At 38.8% G+C, this 22,929-nt stretch overlaps 1 protein-coding gene across 2 annotated transcripts in view; it reads right to left on the bottom strand.

The window, feature by feature from the left end:
* Window positions 1–22,929, bottom strand: part of CDH8 (cadherin 8) — a 343,095-nt gene that overhangs the window by 134,712 nt on the left and 185,454 nt on the right. For both annotated transcript variants that reach the window (XM_045891003.2, XM_045891002.2), the window contains exons 5-6: window positions 20,149–20,336; window positions 16,518–16,771 (exon numbers count right to left, since the gene is read on the bottom strand). In XM_045891003.2, the coding sequence (XP_045746959.1) occupies window positions 16,518–16,771; window positions 20,149–20,336 (442 nt within the window). The remainder of the gene's footprint in view (window positions 1–16,517; window positions 16,772–20,148; window positions 20,337–22,929) is intronic.

The following is a 22,929-nucleotide window of genomic DNA, read 5'->3' as shown; positions in this document are numbered from 1 at the left end:
TTATTTAAGAGAGAGCTAGAGAGCCTGAGCAGGGGGAGGGTGAGGAGCAGAGGGAGAGGGAGAAGCAGAGTCTCCACTGAGCAGGGACCCTGATGCGGGGCTTGATCCAGGACCCTGGGATCATGACCTGAGCCAATTTTAGTATATGTGCTGCCGAAGCGAGCACTCATGACCTGAGCCAAAGACAGACACTTAGCCGACTGAGCCACCCAGGTGCCCCAAGACCTCCTGATGAGTTTTTAATCCACCTTTATTTTCTAGCAAACTCTTTTCTGCTCTGTCGCTTAAGGGCATGGCATGGGTTTCTGGCTGTTTATTCTTTGGCTCCACACGCATTCATAATCTCATCATAAAGAACATGGGTCCTAGTGTGGCTGCCTGAGTTCATGTCCTAACCTCATCACTTACATAGGTGTGATTTAGTCATGCTATTAGTCTATCTGTGCCTTTGTTACTTAACCTGTAAAATGGAAATTATAATAGGTTTTGTGACACTTTAATGAGGTAAAGCACATAAAGCACTTATTATGGGGCCTGACACATAGTAAGTGCTTAATAAATCTATATTTAAAAATCTGTAATGCTATCATTATTATCTGGACATGATAATACATTTTTCCTTGGTTCTCTTGTCCCTCAACAAGTACATCTGGGTTTCCTATTAGTAGAAACAAACACATAGATGATCCCAGCTTGAGTGATTAAAAATAAAGCTGAGAAGGGGGAGCAGTTGGGGGCATGATAACTGCACCTCTGGCACCATTATTTTAGGTGTTTATTTTTCCACCAACTTTTCTCTGCCTCGTGAACTCACCATTGCAGGTTCAAAGATTTCCTGGACACACTCCATTGTATATTAATATTGAATAACATATGATCTTTTTTTAACCATAGTTAAAATTAATTACATTTTAACAATTTTAAAATTTGTCACATAGCTAAAGATTACATTTAAAAACAAAACAAACCTGAAAGCACACCATGTTCAGGAATGTTCTCAGAAGATGCTTGCTCCACCCCACCTCGCCGCCATGTTCTCAGAAGATGCTTGCTCCACCCCACCTCGCCGCCACACGCACACCTTCCAGAGCCACACCACACCATCTCTAGTTGCAAAGATTCTGCTTGCCTTCCTCCAGTCCTCTAAGCTTCCCTCAAATTCTCCCCTCTCCTCTCAGTCACTCATTGCACTGTGTGATATATAGTAACATCAGCAGCAATAAAGGGCAACACTTAAAAAAGAAACTAATATAGGCTCTTTCCTTAAGTCAATTAAGAGAAAATAATTGCAAAAAAAAAAAAAAAACTAGACTGGGTTAAGAAAGCAAACCTGGAGTAACAACTGAAATTTTAGGATCCAGTGTACTATGTAAATTTGCAGAATGTCATGGTTTGGGCTAATACCTGGGAAGTAGATCCATAAACCACTCTGTTTCCTGGGATTCTGTGTCTGTCAGAATAGCAGCACATAAAGTGGAAGAAGCATAATCAGAGTAGGGTCTCACTGGTGGAATCTCATTGAAATTATGCAACTATTCATAATCTCCGTCTCCTCTCTAAACAGGAGAAGATACCTTCTTCACAGAGTGGTGCTTTGCAGTAAGTGAGCTGATACATGACTCACATTAGGCAAATAAATAAATGAGTAATAAAATAAATGGTGAGCCAATTCTTCAATCTATAAGAGATGCTTTCAAGCCCAGAGTTAACTGCAGACACAAATTTCTAGAAATGGAAATATACAAATAAGAGCTATCATTCATATTCTTTAGTAGCCTTAGGGAAGGCAGAATTTCACACATGACACTACAGAGATATTCCAGAACCCTCTGTAAGGTTTGTTGATACCAGTCTTTGCCTCTTTCAAAATATCTGGTACTCTGTGTACCTCCATGGAGCATAGACTCTGAGCTGATGAAATGAAAGGCTGTCCTTTGTTTCACGGGCCACAACTCATTCACAGGGAGCTTTCTGCGTGTGGTCTGAGTCATTCCTCCCCTCAAGGATGACCCTTCCACTTTTTCTAGGTAAACATCTGCCAGACTTTCACTCTTTTAGGACAAGGAGAAATTTTTGATTCATATATCATAGTATCACATTGGTTGGATTTTGCACTGCAGTTACTCAGTAACTGATCATAGGAAAGATGTACAAATATTTATCAAGCATGGATTTTACTAAGTGTGAAATATGGTGCTAAAGAAATACAAGGAAAAAGAATAACGGGGATAGGAAAAGAACAAAAAACCGAGAAAGAACTATTTTGGTTCATATTGTATCTACTGAAAAATTCAATGCTTTCTAATTTATGTCTTAAAAGTCACAGGATCCATACCTCTGATATTGAAGGCTCCATTCTAATTTCTTAAAAATTTGCATGTTTTGGATGCAAATTTTTGTTCCTTTGCAGAATTACTTAAAGTGCGTTAGACAAAAGATTTCGTTTTGAGAAGAATAGAATACACTTTGGAGAGTCATCTTCCCACCAGAGTAAGAAGGAACTTCCTATTAACACAGTGGGAAGTGGCATGTGAGAAAATGGGCTCCTTGGGTCATGTTAACATCAATCCTAATGACGGAAGTTTGGGAAATATACACTCTCCATCCAGTACAATGAGTATGTTTTAGAAGCCCTATTTAAACTTTCTCATTTTATTCCAACAAATGCCCTGGTTTGCTTCAATACTACTGTTTCACTAGCCTACAGGAGTATGTCTTAGAAGTAAATGGTAAGAACTTCATCATCTTACTTTTGAAATTAAGGCTACAGATGCAAGAAAATTCCTACCTAGACACAGAGCACCTTGTTTGGAGACTCGTTTAACCTACAGTATTTCAACCATGAACACAAACTGATGTCACCAGTTTACCCAATTAAGAGTAGCCTGCAGAGTTCAGAAGTAAATATAAGAAGATACCTTTGGTGCAGGGACTGAGAATAGATCAAAAGGAACCATGGATATCTCTGTGTTGGGAAATAGCACCCAATTTCCATGGCGGCTCCCATTGATATTAAATAACCATTTTTACAATTAACACAGCTCAACTATTTGTATTTCATGCCAACACTTGGCACAAAATCCCAGTGTGTGTGTGTGTGTGTGTGTGTGTGTGTGTGTGTGTGTTGTTGTTGTTGTTGTTGTCCATATTCAAGTATTATACGTACATATTCATTCAAAGCATCTCCTACCTCCTCTTCCCAATCCCACCCCCAACACTATATACAGAGACCCTCTATCCCCTGTTCAATTACTGCTTCTTGGTTTGTAACAATGTCAAGAACATTTTAAGGATTTTTAGAACTAAGTTCCCAAAGTCAGGGACTTTTCACTGCCAGTGGCTTTGGTGCAACATGAGGAAACTGTGCCGGATAAACTGTGGAGTGTACCCAAAGAGCTACACCGATTACATTAACCATCAGATAAAGATAAACTAAAAGGTTTCCTAAGAAAAAATTATCGTGGACTATATTCTTTCCACTATAATATTTGTGAAACACCTGATGATTTTTCCAGGGAATGGCCCTTCCATTCCTAACTTCTCTGCTAAGCCAATTTATATAGCCAACCCTCAGTTTCTTCATCTAAAAACAAGAACAATACGATTGCCTTCTTTTAAAGGTGAAGGTGAATCCCAAATTAGCTAATGTGTTCTAAATTTCCTCACGGTTTTTATAAGTGGTTTTACACAGAGTCTTTATCATTATTTCTAGAAGACACTCGGTCAAATATATAGGTATTTTTAAACAACAATCAAATATTTCAAATACTCTGGTGTTTGGTGTTCATATGGAGAGAGACATAATATTGTCATATTTCGACTTGCTGTTTCCACCTAAATAGTGAATCAGATTCACCCAACACAATCAATCTCAGGTACCTTTTATTTTATTTAGGGTCAAATATAGAAATCTCAGATTTCAAATCCGTCAGTTCATATGAGCTTCCATTTTCTGAGCGTGTGTTTTGTTTTGTAGTTTGTTCCATTTTTATCTTGGAAAAATAGAGACCTAAAGCCACATTCTCGTGTGTAACTTTCTGCCATAGTACCAAAAGAACAACAACAAAAGAATTCTTTAAAATAAATCCTAGATAAAATTTGATTCATGATTAATTCTTCAATATTTACATAGTATCTTTGGAGAAATTCTAATTTTCTCTGAGTCATCAAAATAATCATTCATAACTGCAAATTCTAAATATGATATGATAGCAAAAATATGGGGAAAAATAGAAGGCAGTTTTACACATTGTGAAGGGATTAAATGTAAAATTTTTATTATTATTTTTTTAATTTCAATAAGGTTTTCGTGGTTGCTTCTTTTAGGCAAGTGAGATGCTAAACGTTTGAATAAAGACTCTCTTCTTGGACACATAGGTGTGACCTTATCGCTTACAATGAAAAGTGGCAAGCTCTGTAATGAAGTAATGCTCACATTGCAGTGAGTAAGTCCAAGTGTGCCTGGGAAAGGGTGAGGGGTGGTCAGAGATGACACCAAGAAGATGTAGCATCTGTTTGGGGACAGGAAGAATGAGCAGGATTTTTCCAGGTAGAATATGTAGGGACAGCATCCTCAGCAGAAAAAAACTCATGTAGAAAATCTTGAGAGTTTAAGTTGATTTAGGAAACTATAAAATTAGTGCTCGCTTCAGCAGCACATATACTAAATTGGAAACCATAAAATTAAAGGACTAGACTAGTGTGGGGGGAGCTCAGGTCAGACAGATGAGCATTCTGTCATTTCTTTCCCATCCTTCCCTTCCATCTTGGCTCTTAGCTTTCTTCCTTCATTCACTCCTTATTGAGTATTTCTTATGTACAAGGCATTGTGTTAGGTGCCAAGACAGGTATGGCCTTGGTCTCATGTCACTGAGTCTATAGATGAAGAAAGACAATGAAAGTAAGTAAGTCTTTTCAAAGCTTACAGTGATATATTCATGAAGAAAAAAAGAAAAGGGCTGAGATACATAAAATATTACAAATTATTCGTATCAAAAGCAGCAGCAAATATGAAAAGTCTGAGTTAGGAATATGTTCACTGTGCTTACAGACCTTAACAAAGGATGGTGTCGCTGAAGTTCAAGATTCAACAGGGGAAGGACATCAGGGAATACATCATGAAGGACCTTGGAAACTGTGTGAAGGAATTTTTTTTTCACCTGTAGCAAATGGGGAGCCATGTGAAGAAATATAGCAGGAAAGTGATATAATCTAAACCGCAGCTGAATTTCATAGAGATCTTTCTGTGATACAGATATATGCTCCAAGCCGTCCAATATGGTAACCGCTTGCTACACGTAGCTGTTTAGCCTTTGAAATCTAGCTAGTGTAACGGACCAATTCAAATTTGTATTTTGTTTCATTTAAATTAATTTTATTCCAATTCAAAGAGGCTCATGTGACTAGTGTCTAATCTAACGGACGACAGAGCTCTAAACTGAGTTAGAGATTAGTTTGGCAGCTGTGTGGATATCAAGGGGTTGGAGGCAGGCAAATGGGACTTTTGTGAGTATTCACATTAGAGATGATGGTGTTGGAGTTTAGAAAGTAAAATAAACAAGATGTGGTGATTATATGGATGTGGGAAGTAAAGAAGATGGAGGAAGACTGAAGAAATACCCTTACGAAAGGCTCACAGCCTCTTCCTCTTCTTAGGGGAAATCTAAGAGTGAAGAACATCCTTTAACTCCCTTAAATATCTTTTGGGGGCTACCAATCATGCCAATAATGACTTTTCTCTATATGAAAGGATATTCAAAGTTGATGAAGTTACATTAACACTAAAACAGAGATAGCCTGAAATTAAAAAAAAAAAGAACCTCATTATGCAGCTGTCTGGACCATAGGACCATCCCTGTGATTAAGATTTAGTAACATATTTAATGTATTTATCATGGCCTTTCTAATTTTCAGCTTCTCTGCTAAACCCCGTATATTAATTTCTTATTTAATTCTCCATATAAATGACTTTAGTAGCCCATATAAATTGTCCTCTTAACATGGTTGCAAAATGCAGATAATACACATTTTTCCCCACTCATAAAGTTAGTGAGATACTAAGTGTCATATCCTGACCACAGTACCTGACACTGAATCTTAGATAGTGATGAGGACAGTGGTATTTGATTATATATTTGTCCAATTTTGGTCAAAATCGTTTACTGTAAAAAAAGAAAGAAGTGTTTATGGAAAACATGCACACCCACGGAATACTAAGAGTAGTGCGTAACTACATTAAAGCAGGTATTTTTTTTTAATGTCATAAAGTTATATATGCACTGAAAATTTCATTGGACATTTAGTAAATTTAGGCTCATTTAGTACATGCTAAGGACTTATGGTAAATGCTGGGAATTCACAGGTGCACAAGATGTGGCCTTTAACTCTTAAGGGCTGGAAAAGCATTTTAACTGAAATAGCTCGCTTACCTATCTGATATACAATAGTACTAATATAAGCACACTATTCCAGTGTTCAAGCAGATGTAATTCTCTCTAGGGGGACAAAAGTATTTTCCACCAAAAATACTCATCCCTAAACACAATGCCTGCCTACACGGTCTAACTTAGTCTTATACATTTAAGCAAGTGCAAAGTCCGATATCATGTGCTTGATGTTTAATAAAGGTGATCCAGAGAGGCTTCCTCTTTCTCCAGAGAGCAGATCTCCCACACTTCATGACCCTCTGGGTCCTGCTCCTTTCCATACCTGTTATCTTCAATTTCAGACCCTTGCCTTTGGAAGGACATTTAGGTCTTTTGCTGTCTTCTGCACTATTAAATATATTTTCCATAACTGTAACCGTTCTTAAGGACTTTCATAAATCTTATTCTCATTTACTGTGAAGCTACACACCTCAGCAGACCATCCCAAAACTTGATTTGAATCCTGAGGCCCATTTGGAAGGCACTTCAACTTGAACTGTTTTGCTCCCCAGCAAACTGGCTCCAGACACATAGAATAAAGCTAATAAACTTTTGATAGATGGAAGGAAATGGCATTTCTCCATTTTTAACATCTCTTCTAAAATATGCAATATTATGTTTTCCTCTGTAACACTAAGTCAAATCTGATTGTCCTTTATCAAAAGCTTATGTCAAATCAGAGTGTAGAAATATAAGGAGAAATAAAGGCTTGGTTGAAATGACTCCCATAAATATTTGAACATTGGACAAGGATGTCAATCTCCCTTTGTTGGGATGCAAAACAGAGGATTTATTTTGCCTTATGAGTATAACAATGTTAGATAACACTGCTCAGCCTACACAAGCATCTTTGTTTCTCTCAGAATATAAACATTACTATCAGATTTTGTTCCCAAGAGGAGACAAAGACTTCACCAATCAGAAAACAAAAACAAATAAACACAGGAACTTTTTTAAACCCATGACCAGCATTTTCCAATTTTTTTCTTGTCCCTTGATTATTAAGCTTTTTTTTTACTACTCTAGATCACCTGTTTTAAAATATTTTATAAACTCAGGCAGCTTCATGGTTTTGGATAACTATGGCCATACCACACCGAGAGCCTTTCAGCTAACTGATCTGCCACTTCAGTGTCTGCATCTCAAAATGTAGAACAAATATCTATTTGCTGAAAGGGAGATACTGTAGTATGGTGCTAACATGGGTAGAGGAGCTACATGGCTAGCAGGATGAACTTAGTCAAATTACTTCCCTAATAAAGAGGCTCAGAGCTCTGATCCATGATTGACATGAAGATATGCTGTGCAGATCTTCCTTCGAGGAAGGATGCCTGAGCTGTGTGGGGAAGGGTCAGCAGACAGTCTTAAGCTATCCACTCCCTAGAATCTCAGAGCCTATGCTCCAGAGTTTATCTGGAGATTAAGCAAGCAGAGGGATAAAGGCCCTTTTGGCATGAGGCAGGACTCCTCTGATGATCAACACTCATTCCAGAGAGACCCACTGGGTTGGGTCAAGGTTCTGCAGAGACTGTGATGTTGTTAGATTTCTGCCCCTGCACATCCTACTTTTAGTCTCCTTCCATTCCTAACAAACATCCTGTACTTCAGACTCCCATCTAATCCCAGGGAAAACAATCTGTAACAATTTGTTTAATGCACATAGAATATGTGTAATTCATAGAATTAATGTAATGAAGTATAAATGAGATACATGTGAAGAGCACTATACTAAAATACTAAATAAGCATGAATGAAGATCCACAGATTATTTCCAGTATCACTCATTGAATATATCGACTCTCAAAGGGAGAATACATGTTAGAGATGGTTGAACATATTACAGCAAATCTCTTCCAAGTGACTTTCTACTTCATGCCATCTTATATTTTTAGATACAGAAATACTGCTACTCAGAGAATTTACCCATACCCTGAAATGCAGAGACCAGGGTTTGGCTAAGGCAGTCTCCAGCCTGAATTCTAAAAACCCAGTATTGTAGTCATTACTGAGGTCTGGAGAATGGAGGAAAAAATGGGATTTTATAACAAACTCATGCCAGAAACAAGTAAATTCCTCACTCCAAGCAGGTAAGCATCACAGCATTTTTCAGGATGCCCTTTCACAGCCTGTAGGGTAGTTATGGGGATGGGCCCCAAAGCTACACTAAACAAAACCAGACTTTTCTGGCAGACTCAACATGAGTATAACCTGTCGTGGGTCCCATGAGGACCAATGTCCCAAGGGCTCTCAGGAAAGCTTGGGAGATGCCAACTCCCATCACATAGAGCTGGAGTCTCATACAAAGAATTTCTTTGACTGCTACAGGTTTAAAACATATATATATTTTCTTATCTTTAGGGAGTTTCTGAGACAGCATAAGATCGTGGAATGATATGGGAGCCAACTGTTCAAATTACGCATGAAAATCCAAACCCCTATCAGTCTAGAGTAGGGGTTGGCAAACGTTTTTGTCAAGTAAATATTTTAGGCTCTGCAGGCCATACACTCTCTGTCACAGCTACTCAACTCTGCAGTTGTAGGGCATAAAAGAATGAGGATGGTTGTGTTCCAATAAAAGTTCATTTTAAAAAACGTGGTAGGCCAAATTTGGCACACAGGCTATATAGTTTAATGACCCCTGGCCTAAGGTAATAGAGTCGAAGTACTCACTAAGGTCATGAGTCTCCCTTAAGTAGGTCCTACAGAAAGAAAAAGGGTGGGGGAGGGGGATGGAGACTTATATAGTAACAAAAAGGATGCATATCCTGTTAAACATAGAGGAATAAGTATTGTGATACTTGCAACACTCAGTGCATTAGAATCTAGAGCACAGACCAGCACGGGAGCGTGCGTGTCCTCCCTCACACCGTAAGCTCCAGATGTTCGGCAAAACTACGTGAAGTTCAAAGATTGAATGTACTGCTTGCGGTTTTCTCTTTCTTAAGAAGCGCAATGCACTTTAGCAAATTAACATACCTATGAAGTCCTGGTGCAAAGAAACGTGAGTTCCAACTGATCTGGCCACAGTGTCTTTAATCCCAATAGTGTCCCTTCGAACACAGGGAGATGCTGCTCTTGGAGAAAGGCAGTGTATATCTATTTTTCAAATTTAACAGGCATAAATGCACGTTTATTTTATAAAAAAGGTTGTGCTGAACATTGGTTTGCAGCCTCTGTATGGAAAATTTATAGGAAGATGCAATTTGGAGTCAACTGCAAGTGAGGACGCTACGTAGAGCCACTTATAATGAAATAAACCCCTTAGTTATGAATCAGTTATTATATTTCACTGAACTCCAACTGTTTCTTTCTCACTGCTTAATTTCATTCTAGCTTTTGTTATTATGCCTAAAGAAACCATTTTAACATTTTCTCGCACGCACTTTTAGTATCAAAAATTCCATCTACAAGTTTTCAGCTTTTTGCCTCTAATTGTTCCACTGGTTGCCCTAACTGCTTTAATAAATAATAATATCTGGTTCTGCTAGTCCCAGGATTCTAAGGTCCCTGCATCACATAGTATTTATGATTCCTCTAAGGAGAAAAAGGAGCCCTTTTCTACCCAAAGCACATCATTTGCATTTATGATATACACACACTCTATACACATATAGAGAAATAGAGGAAGAGAGGATGAGAGAAAAAAATTATATACACACAGTCCCCTATCCAAATTAATATTAGGTTCTCTATAGTGTGAGATAGTTCCACCTTGGCATCATGAGGTATCGTGGTTGCTTCTATTCAAATTCACCATGAAACTAAGAAACTTGCTCCTCCTCCATGTGACCCTCAAGTTCCATAATCTAACTTTATCATTTTTAGAGAGCATGTATCTAATTAGATAAATACGAAGAGCTTGGGTTTTCCATGGCTATTCAGCCACCCTCCCTACTGTAGAATACAGTCTATGAGGGCAGAGGCTTGTCTTTACAGAAAGTACCTAGAAAAACCTGAGTTACACTGATATTCGTTGTACAACAAAATAAGTAAATCCTATAACACACACACACACACACGTGTGTGTGTGTGTGAATGAATGAACAGTTATCTGACTGAATGTATGACTTAACTGACACATTAACTACTGGTAGTTGAATTAGCAAGTACAGTGAGTTTTCTGGAACAATGATTTGAAGAGTTGGTACTTCTGAATTGGGAGACAATCAAACTTTTATTTGGCTAAGAGTGTGCAGAAACTAAATGACCAAGTTTTAATTATTTTAAAAGGACTCAGTCTTTGCACCAGTTCTCTGCACACTGTTGGTGAGAATGCAAAGAAGTGCAGCCCCTATGGAAAACACTATGGGAGTTCCTAAATAATAATTTAAAATAGAATTACTGTATGATCTGGCAATCTCACTTCTGGGTATTTACCCAAGACAATCAAAACCAGGCTCTTGAAGAGCAATTAGCACTCCTATGTTCGTTGCAGCACTCCTTACATTAGCCAAGATGGGAAAACAACCTACATGACCATCAACAGATGAATGAATAAAGAAAACGTGGTATATAGATAGAATGGGATACTGTTCAGCCTTAAAGAGAAGGAATTTCTATACTGTACCACAACAGACGTGAACCTGGAGAACATCATGCTAAGTGAAATAAGCCAGTCATGGAAGGACAAATACCACATGATTCTACTTACAGGAGATAATCTAAAATGGTCAAATTCATAAAAGCACAGAATGGTGGTTGCCAGGGGCTGAGGGAAGAGGGAATGGGGAGTCGCTAATCACCGGGTATAAAGTTTCAGTTACACAAGATGGATAAGTTCTAAAAAGGTGCCGTACAACATTGTGCTTAGAGTTAATATTATATTGTGCACCTAAAAATCTGTTAAAGAGGAGAGCTCATGTTAAGTGTTCTTATCACCAAAACAATAATGCAAATAATAAATTGAATTAAATTAAAACAGACAAAAACTAGGTCCTTACCAAATATGGGAGTTACTACAAGACTGGGGAGAGAGTCAATCGATACACAGTCTACCCTCTAAATTAATGCCAGGTTCTCAACAGTGTGGAATATTCCCACTTTTGTATCACTGGACGTCAGGAATATAAGGAGAGTATTTTTTGGAAAAGAGCTCATTAACAGCAAGCCAGATAACTGCAGTGAATTATAAAAATGCCCAAGTTCAAATAGGAAGAACAAAATGCAATCTCTTATGTTGAGTGGGCACTTACATTCAGGAGAGGAATTAGGACAACAGAGCACTGTGGCTACCATGATCATGTGTCAGTCTACTCTGCCTGCTGAATGGCCATCATCCCCACTTTTATTTTAAGCAGCTCATGTAGTCTTATTCAAGGTGAATGCTCTGAAAGAAATAGGAAGCAACTACCTAAAAACAACAATCACATGTCATCTCAACATCATGCTAATACCAAATACACACTTGAAATAAATTTATGAAAAGGAAAAAAATGAACCACAGCAGGTTAACATGAAGGCACTGGATTATATTTTAACACTTAGTCTGTGCTAAGAATTTTTACCTTACATATAAACAGTAGGCTGCATATAAGAGCATTTCAAAGTATCTGTCACAAAGGATGGGCTCAGTAAATAATGAACTGTCATCATCCCACTCCTCATGCAAAATGCCAGAACACAGCAAAGCATGCACAGGCATGGTAGTCAATGGTAAGAAGAAATTTGGGTTTAAATCCTGGCCCTGCACTCCGTACTATATGACAATACACAGGAAGTCATCCTTTTAGAGCTTCAGCTTCCTTCTCCATAAAACTAAAATCATACTCACTACTTCACAGCATCTTTTAAAAATAAATGAAATGATACATAATAAGAACTTAGCACAATGTCTGATTTATGCTACTGTTAGAAGATTGTTTCTTCTTTTACCTCCTTAATCACAATTGGGTTTACAGCCAATAGTAACAAAACCCATACAAAGGGGTTGGACTAATGAGCAAGGAGCATTCCATCCATGTTCTGGTTAATTACACAGACCTGGGATATTTTCCTTCCTTGTTGGTATGCATCCCGAATGGAATGAAGCCATTTAGAGAATGAGTAGTTTATGATTTCAATTAAAATCGGTCCTACTAAGCTGTTCCAACAAGCAGAGACACAGTTGAAGTCACTGAGATCACAGGGGAAGAAAGTGTGGCAGAGAGACAGAGGATAGGCATTGTGTTGTCAGAAAAAACCTAGGTATGCACCACAGTTCCACTCTTGGTTATTTGTGTGATACTCAGCAATTTAGGCTTTTTATCCATAGTTTCCTCATCTGTTAAGTTGAGGTAATGAGTATGTTATCGTATAGAGGTGTTAGGAAATGAAATGAGTACATTTAGCACATCCTTGCCACATACTGAGCACTCACCAGTAACAATATTCACAGCAGTAGCAGGGGCAAATTACACTAACTGAGGTTAGTTAAACTATTTAGCCAGTAACTGTTATAGGAAAAGCAGATAATGCTGCACAGTCAGCAACCTTTAGGAGAAGAATCTCTGTTAAAATAAGCACTGGATTTTTCATTTGCATTTATGATATACACCAATGGTGGCTTTATTAACTAGCAATGCTAATTAATAGCTACTACATTTTTAAATTCAATAACTTAATTTAATTATTTCAGTAACCCTATGAGGGACATGATATTATCCCAAAATACAGATGAAGAGACAGTCTCAGAGAATTCCAGAGACCGGCTAGTGAATTCGAACTTTAGTTTGCATAAGCTCAAAACATAACATCTTTTAAATAGTTTACCCAACATTATTCGATATTACTGAGAGACATATAGCACTGAAAAGAGTAGCAAATGTTTAATTAAGGTTCCTGGAAGGAAGAAGGTAAGAACCTCAATGTCATTGTCTATTTTCCCCTGAAAGGGAATATATAGATAAAGATAAAGATACAGATAGAGGTGTAGGAATAGATATAGATACAGGTCTAAGAATTTTAAAATACATGCTATTTCCGGCTTGATGATGTCCTCTCAAAAGAAGTTGAGTCTTATGGGAAGTTGAGCAACCAATAAATGACTGCATATTTTAACACGGCAAATGCCACAATAAATGCCTATTTCTTGCTGCATGGCAAAGTAAACATCCCCCTAAAAGATGGGCATATTCTTGTCAGCATATGAAATACAACAGTTCTAAAGAGACAGTAATGCATAGCTATTTGTTACTCAGTAATTCCCTGAATATCTGTGTCCTCTAGTTCTGTTTAAAAAGGTTAAATGGCTCTAAATCTGTCTGCTAGACTCATAAGGAACCATGCATTACTCTGGCTAGTCAGGAAATTTAATTTTCTACTCAAATTAACCAATTGTGCCAGTAGAGAGGAAAGCTGCTCTCCATAACCCCATGAAGTGGGGTTGTGGGAGGGGATGGGGGGGGGGAGCAACAACTGCAGAAAAGCAGAACAGGTGCTGAAACATGCAGCTGATGATTCTTACATTCTCATCCCATGCAGCCAATCCCCCTGCATTCAGACCTGTGTGGGACTTGCCTTCTGAGTCACACGGACATCAAAGCCCTGTTGTAAAATGCTTTGAAACAGTATTCACCCCTTCTTTGGGTGGGACCAGATGCCAAGGAACGAGTGCTTGCTTGAAATCTATCAGAGGCACAGATATGTCCTTGTCATCGGATGCTATTTTATCTGTCCATCTCTCCTGGTAACACAGCCTCAAATCCCCTTTAACTTGCCTGAAAACAAAACACTCCTAAGCTGGGCAGTTGTTGCTAAGCAGTTTCAAGCTTCCTCTACACCTGCCTTTCAAAGCAGTGGTAAGAATTTGGGGCGCCTGGGAGGCTCTGTGGATTGAGCGTCCGACTCTTCATTTCGGCTCAGGTCATGATCTCATGGTCTTGAGATCGAGCCCTGCATCAGGCTCCGAGCTGGGTGTGGAGTGTACTTGAGCTTCTTCTCTCTCTCCCTCTGCCCCTCCCCACCTCCCTCTCTAAAAAAATAAAATAAAATAAAATAAATTCAAAGCACTAGTAGTAATAAAACATAACAACAGTAGTAACAATAATTAACTACAATGACAATCATCACTGGATTCCCTGGGTACTGGAAATAGTATCAGCAAATCTCCATGTTTGCATCAATAAATGGAAAGATAACAAAATGTGCAAAAATACGTGAGCAACCAGAAACCTGGATTTTTAACCAGTTCTGCAAGTTGACAGTTGCCATCACTAGGGCATGACAAATTCTTCAGCCCTCATCTCTAGCTGATTAAGACCATGTCTCTGCATTGGAAGTCTGTTCCCACTGCCACTATGCATTCCATGTTTGGAGTTTATACAAGATTGCCCCAATATCTGAACCCCCCTTTCCCTACAGGCCCCTGGCTTGGCATACTCCTGAGCCCTTTGTGTGCTCCTTGCTGAAAAGAGTAAAACTCTTGTCAAATCAAGTGTTAAAACTGGCCCCGTCACTCAGTTGAACCCATCTTACTCACTGCCTTCATTCGGTCTCATGCTTGGAAATGCGAGGAAAGTGGCAATTGCTCCTGTCTGTGTTCTTTCAGAGAAAATGCCGGAACATAAAACAGGACAGACTCATTACTCAACAGACAGCATTGCCCATATGTATAAATCAGCATTTCAATATACAGCCATTTCATAACTTCAACATGTAGTCAGAAAATGGATGACCACATACATGTAGTTTCTTGGATACTTATTGTCCTTGTATTCAACACTTGGTCCTTTGAGAGACACAGTTCTCTTAGGCAAATATGGGCATTCTGTGTGGCTATGGATTGCTGAACTTCTTTAGAACTGAGAATGGACAACTGGCCATTTTTCAAAACCCCAAGTGGGATTTTACCTTCTTAGAGGTTGGGCTCTTTTGAGGGAAGCTTTTTTTTTTTTTTTTTTTGTATCCTTTTGGGATACATTCTACATTATCAAGAGTTTTGAAGTGGCTTGTATTAAAACCAGCTTTTCTGGATCTGAAAAGAAAGATTTTTTGCCCTAACTAAAATTATCTGGGGCACTGACTAGTCTGTGGGTTTCAACTGTAGTCTCACAGTTTCCATACCCTTATGAGCAATGGGAGTTTAGTACATAAAAAAGAAGTGAATAAATAAAACTTCCAGAAAGCTCACCTGGCCAGAGTTTCCTTGATTAAAGTAGATGGAAGTATATCCATTCAATAAGTTGGGATCAACTGACATCTAATTCACAGATTAAATGGACAATTCTTTAAAACTGTCTTCCTCCATCTCTCTCTCCTGACAAACATTTCTAAGACAATATTTGAAATCCACACTCAAACACATCATTAGCCAACACTTCACCCTTGGAGACCAGTGTACAAGTTACAGATTTTCAGTGTTCTTTCGGAAGCAAGCTGTTTAGCTTGAGCACTTTTACTGTCATTTGGATGACTGGCAAAAGAGAAAAAATGTACACAGTTCAAAAGAAAAAAAAAATTGAGCCTCATTTCTAAAAAAGGCAGAAAAACTTTAATAAAGGATTATTTCATCTTGGGAAAAAGTTCTGAGCAAGGAAAGTACTTCCATTTTTTTTTTTAATGGAAGAGAAAGATATTTTCTAAAAAAGCACCAATCCAGAGATGCTGACCTATCAGAAATGTCCATGAAGTGATAAGAAAATAATTTCAAAGCCAAACACCAAACACAGAAATAAGACAGGGGCCTCTTAACGCACTGAGACAGTAGTCTCATGCCCCTAAAATCCTTATATATACTTCACTTAACTGTCAAAAAAGAAAGAAGACAAACCAGCAATACTTGCCCAACACTAGAAAAAAAACCAAATACACAATCAAGCAGAGAAAATATAAAAGATCCACTCAGAGGCACTGCAGAATGTATGCAATTTTGCATTTTCAGTGAGTTCTCTGAAAGCGGCAATAGCTTTATTCACCTTGATATTCCGGGCTCTGGGTACTGTACGCAGCTTTGAGGAGGCGTGTTAAGAGCACGCACGCACACATTGTGTTGACCAGAATTCCTCAGCATGTGAGCATGCTACCAAAGGCAGCCACACAGAATGTACACATAGCTGCATTTTGTACTGATGTGCTCATCATTTAACTTAGCCTGTACACCTTCTAAAAAAGAAATACCTTATAGGACTGGAGGTGATATCGGGGTCACGAGCAGTCACTTGCCCAATCACGGAGTTTAGAGCAGCATTTTCATGAACTTCAAGGAGGTAAGTCGGCGAAGAGAAGACAGGAGGCTCGTCAGCATCCTCAACAACGATTTTGACCGTTGCCGTGTCTTTAAAGGGCCCCCTGCCGCTGAAACGTGGGTCAATATGGACATTGGCTGCCTCTACCTTCAGCGTATAGGATTTTTTGGTCTCAAAGTCCAGAGGCTGTTAAGAAATGACAAAGATGAATGTTTCTCACTAATGACCACAGCAGCAAGAACAAATGAGTATAATGCTGATGGATGGTCGTTATGTGCATTTAAGCCCATTTGTGAGCCTTAATGGGCTCACTCTCCATTCCCTCAGATTCAACCTGTAAATTTTACAGGCATTTATTGATATCTGTTTATTATACGAGCTCAGTGAATCTAATCTCCTATTGTTTTGCTTTGTTTTGCTCATTTCACTTGGAATTCACAAAATATTCACAGTCATGAATTGTGCCATCAAAATTTCACTTCAGAGTCATAATAAAATTTTACTAGTGGTGGCATGACCTGCATACCAATCAGCCAGTTAATCGGGCCTCTGCTGCTAGGAGATAAGGCGGCATCGAACACAATCTCTATCTGGGAAGAATATTTTATCATTTCTGCAACAGTGTGTGAAATGTAAAAAACTAGAAATAATCATTGTTTAGTCCAAGGAGACATTATAAAGCATAATTTAGCACTGATCCCAACAAAGAGTGTTTTCTTATTCCACTTCCAAAAGCACCGCTGTTCTACGGATCATGTGGCTAAAATGAGGTTTATTATTTTTTAGGGTATTCTTAGAAGGTCTCTATTATAAGTTCAGGGCCATGAAACAGGTGGGCATATAAGGAAGTATGTATGCAGATGCATATTTATCTGTGTTTATATTTAGAAGAAGGAAGGGTAAAAGCAATATATATAGATAGATAGATAGATAACTAGGTTTGGCTGTACCTCTACCAACCACTTAAAAGCAATTTGAAATTACCTCATTGCACCATTACTGACAATATTTCTGACACATTAATACCTCATTCCTTAAAAGCCCCTGAAACCTCAGCTAATGACCTAGGTAAACAGAAGTAGGGAGAAGCAAATAGTTCCCTTAAACACTCAGATGCCCATCTGTATCGGAATCCTTACAGTGCAAGTCTTGGCAACTCATAACACTTTAGCTTTCAAGAATAAAAGTCTGGCAAGGTTCAGAGAGACAATTTAGGTGTGCGCTGCAATTCTTCATAAGAAACAGAACTTCAAATCTGCAATGCAGATTTTTTTTTAAAGATTTTATTTATTTATTTGACACAGAGAGATAGCGAGAGCAGGAACACAAGCGGGGGAGTGGGAGAGGGAGAAGCAGGCTTCCCGCTGAGCAGGGAGCCCGATGCGGGGCTCGATCCCAGGACCCCGGGATCATGACCTGAGCTGAAGGCAGACGCTTAACGACTGAGCCACCCAGGCGCCCCTGCAATGCAGATTTAAAAATAACAATTTGCAAGACAACCTGGCATTAGTGAACTCTTTCAGAACCCCTGTACAAGCTTAAAGATGTACTTATTTCAAAATTTGGGATTGATTTTATCTACTTGAATTCAGTTCTCATGAGACTTGGCTTTTGGGGGAAATATTTTCTAGTAAACAAGGCAGATACTCACTTCCCTGTCTATTCTGAAATTACTAGGCACCTGTACGTATGAATAGAGGATTCAACATCAGCATTTTCATAATTTGCCAATCACCCCTACTGTAACAATTTTGCAATTTCAAATTCTTCACAAACACTGTTAAGTATAGCAGATTACGTTCTGTTTATTTTTCTGAGCTCCACATAATGATAATGTATCCAAACACATCCTGGTGTCCTTAGGATTTTATCAGACAAAAAAGAAGACCCATGAATTGTAGAAATATGACTCCCTAACACATTGTTCTCTACAGTAAATTACATGGGTTTCTTGGTGTCAAAATGTGTAGTATATAGTTCCATGTTTATGAATAACAGTGAATAAAACTACAACACATGGCTAATTGCTTCAGTTTATAAAAGAACCCTATGGTAGCAAAGGATAGCAGTTAATAATAACAATAAAAATGACATTAGGAATCAAAAATGACATTAGGAATCAAGGAAAATGTGGCTCTGGGTTATTCAGTAATTGACTCAAGTATAATTATACTGTACTCTCTTTTAAACATGAGTTTTTAAATACTTTGCAACTCTTAACCTAAACTCAAGCCAGGTAGAAAGCACAGAGTTAAAATAAATGCAGCCATTGTTTTCCCCTCAAAATTAATTTAAACAATTGATTTTGTATACAAAAGTATATCCAGAAAACTCCCGGTTCCCATTGTCACCATGTCTCCAATGGGGGATTCTAAGAGCATGAGCATTGGAAGCAGATTCCTATGTAATACAACAGAGAGAATTACATAGTAAGCTTGGAATCACATGAATGTAATGCTGAGCAAAACAGACAGAAGAATTGTTGGCTCCCAACAGTGTGCTCTGCCATCTATCTTCTTATTCATGAACCAACAGATTTAATTGAAATTAATTTGTACTATTTCGTGAAAAAGACATGAAGAACAATATTGAAAAAAATACTCATGATGAGGATAAAAGGGTATTTTCCTTGCAAATGCCAATGCTCACAAAATAATGAAATGCGTTCTACACATTTTTTTTAATGTAAATGTCATGATGATAGACAGATACAGAAAACACTGTCCAGAATTTTTCCCATCTATCACAAAAGAAATGGCTGCTGGCAAAAGTAGATGCAAATCACTGTACATTACCTGTACTATTCATGGAGATATTTCTTTCTCCAATGGTAGCCCCACACCCACGAGTGAGGCAAAGATGAGCTTCATTTACCATAATGCTTGGACTTTTGATACATGGTGTTGAGTATCCTAGGGTAGCAGGGTTGGCCCTGCCCTTCTAGTGCTAGAGTTGGCTAGAACAACTGAGGTGGATGGCTCTGTCTGTCTTTGAGTTTCCCAGAAAGCAGAGCCTGCAATAAAAACTTAGGAATCTTCAATGCATTTTGTGGAGACATTCCAGGAAACAGGAGTACAGAAATGGGGAGAGTTATACAGAGAAGGATTAAAACCATTGAACTTGCCACCTCTGTGGGCAACTGAATCTTATCCTTACTGGGAATCCTCTTAAGAACCATAGAAAATATGCCTCAGAATAATGTCTTCAAAGAATAAGAACAGCCTACCAATCTATGTCCTTCATTGCTTGAGGTTTACCTTCTGAGTGTTGACTTCCCTTTGTGACTGGAGTGCTCTGGAAAGGAACTGGGCAAATTCCTTCAGCTTAGGGAAGAACACTGGGGCATAGACGAGGGAGAAATGATGGATGAGATGCGAAGCTAGCCACACCATGGTAACTGCTTGGCATGGCTTTAGCTGGAATAGAAAGTGGGGCCAAAGGTATGAGGTGCAAAAAGGACTCAACTTTTTCACAGCTAAAGAAGTGCACCCAACTCCTGTCACCTTCAAAACTCAAGCTTCAAAGAGGTATTTGGAAGATGAACAAACCCTTCCTTAGCTTACCTTTCTTAGTCTTATAATGCCATCCTGGGCCTGGGCATCGGAAGTGATTTCAAAGAGCGCTGTTCCATCTCCATCGATGATGTCATAGGATGACTGTGCATTTTCACCAATATCCTGATCATTGGCTTTCACCCTCCCTATGGAAGTGCCAAGAATTACATCTTCTGGTACTGAGAAGTGATACAGACCTTAGAAAAGGAAAGGAACACTGAGCATTGCACAAATTCCACTCATTTACTAACCCATTTAGCAAATATTTACTGGGTACTTTCTTTGTTCTGAGCACACGTACAGACGTTAAGAACACAGTGATGGAAGACAAAAGTATCCCTTTTGCTGCGAAATATACAATCCTTTACACGAGTCAGAGGCAAAGAGATCCCAGAAGAAGTGATCTCTTTTCAAGACTCTTCTGAGATATGAAACTTATTCAACCATATGTTTACCAAACATATATTTGGAGCTTATATCAGGATGTTAGTGAGTCTACACGAATGTTCTTTCCAGTTTGCCATAGAATCACATTGGCTGCCCGTGGGGATACTCATTGTTGCCCAACATAAAATATTAAGCTAATTTCAGCACAGAAAGATGCAATGTGTAACACACTGAAAGTCACTTTTGAAGTTACCTTTATATTTATAGACTTGTAGACCATTTTTGATAAAATCCAATTACTAAACTTCTGCTGTGCCCTGCAGCAAGCTGTTCAGACACATGAAATAGCCCTCCTGTTACTAAAGTCCTCACTGCTCTGAAGACCAGAAATCCTACCTCCAAAACTCTCTAGGCAAAATACAATTATACACTGTACGTTTATTCTCCCATGGGGCCAGTAAAACGTGTCTAATTAGTGGTATTAGTCCCATTTTTACTCAAATCGCTTCAGTTGGTGTATTGGTGTCACTCATTTCATTGGCGGAGGGAAGCAACCATAACCCCTAGACATCACCACTCGGGATACACCTGCCCTACATCTAACGGCCAACTCCCGCACTTCTTTGCCTGAGGCTTTTCTCTGGCCTTCAGAGAAAAGCCATTTTACCCACTGCCTGTCAGGCCAGAACTACCAGAAAATTAATGCCCTCACAGAAGCAGCCTTCAAAGACTCACACAACTCAGGATATAAAATCCCAGGCTCCTCCCCTCTCTGGTAGGGTAACACTGAGCTATTTCCTCTCTTTTATTTACTGTGTTTCAGAGTTTCCCCAACGGGATACAGCTCCAGTCCCCCACAGGTTGTAGCTGGCTTGATAATGTACTTATTGGCTCTCTGTCCTTCTGTCTCACATATCCTCGCTCCCCTACCGGCGATTCCTGGGATCATCTCCAATATAAACTACTTATAATCAAATTCTTGTCTCAGTGCCTGTTTCTGGGGAACCCAAACTCAAGACAACCAGGAAGTTTTAGTCCCATTGAAAGGGGAAAAAGATAAATATTTGATGAGCTATAAACAAAAAAGGAAAAATTAAATCTGAAGAACATTACCTAATTCTAGTCAGAACTCAATCACTGAGTCCCCTAGACAAACTAAGGCTTATTTCACCTGATCTAACAAGATTATTTCAGATGATGGGTAAAGTTTTCCTCCAGCACTAACACACTTTTATTTAATGATGAAATAAAAATGTCTCTTAGAATCATGAAATTATGGGACTGGGGAACAAAAATGTTTTTCAAATAGTTTTTCAAATAGTTTCACCATAAGGTAGGCACTTGAAAATCCACACGTCGAACATGAGTCTCCCAAATCTCTCATAATTGGTATAATGATTCTATTTCCTTCAAACTTTACATACCACATAAGGTTTGAGATGATCCCTCTAGGTATGCTTATTAAGTAAATAAGCCAGCAAGGGGCTTCACCTTGTTGCTAGTCCTACATCAAGGAGCCTTGGGAAGCCAAGCAAATGGAATGTTTATCCATTCCTATTCTGCTCACTCATCATCTCTATCAGTGTGATCATAGTTAAGAGTTACTACCCCTAAAAAAGGGAACACTTTCGAAACTCACCTCCACTGCTGAACTGAAACAATCATTTTCTGAGAAAGAAGAGTTGCATATTACAGCCTTAACTATAATGGCCACTGAAAAGCAAATAAAAGGACCGGGAAAAAGATAGGAGAAATAGGACTCTCCAGTTTAATAATCTGGTTAAAAAGGGTGGCATTGTTATCTGATTTATGCATGGCCAGAAGTGAAAATTCTAAAATTTCTAATGAAAATGCATCCTTTCTGTTCTTTCTACCTTGGAATTTTGTTCTGCAGATAAATTCTCAAAGATACCTCAAATGTGTCCTTTTCAAGCCCCACTTGTGTCTCTCTTCCTCTCCCCCTCTCGCCTTACTATTCTCTCTTCAAAAACAGGTTCCCGGGGCGCCTGGGTGGCTCAGTTGGTTAGGCGACTGCCTTCGGCTCAGGTCATGATCCTGGAGTCCCTGGATCGAGTCCCGCATCGGGCTCCCTGCTCGGCGGGGGGTCTGCTTCTCCCTCTGACCCTCCCCCCTCTCATGTGCTCTCTGTCTCTCTCATTCTCTCTGTCTCAGATAAATAAATAAAATCTTAAAAAAACAAAACAAAACAAAAACAGGTTCTCCTATGGTATTCCCTATCTGGGCAAAGCGCATCAGCAGGCATGTAATCTCTCACAGCAGACATGTGACTGAAAATGCAATGTACCCTTAGATGTTTCTTATCATTAACTCTTAAGTTTCTGTCACACCTATATGCTTTCTCCAGTTCCAGTGAGACCACCCTCGCTTGCTAGCTCTGCTTTC

The sequence above is a fragment of the Mirounga angustirostris genome, unplaced genomic scaffold (genome assembly GCF_029215605.1).
Source record: "Mirounga angustirostris isolate CCGP_5_RB_7025 unplaced genomic scaffold, mMirAng1.0.hap1 SCAF_16, whole genome shotgun sequence".
In the NCBI taxonomy this organism is placed as follows: domain Eukaryota; kingdom Metazoa; phylum Chordata; class Mammalia; order Carnivora; family Phocidae; genus Mirounga; species Mirounga angustirostris.
The sequence above is the reverse complement of the archived record's forward strand: the minus strand, read 5'-3'. Positions and strand labels throughout refer to the sequence as shown.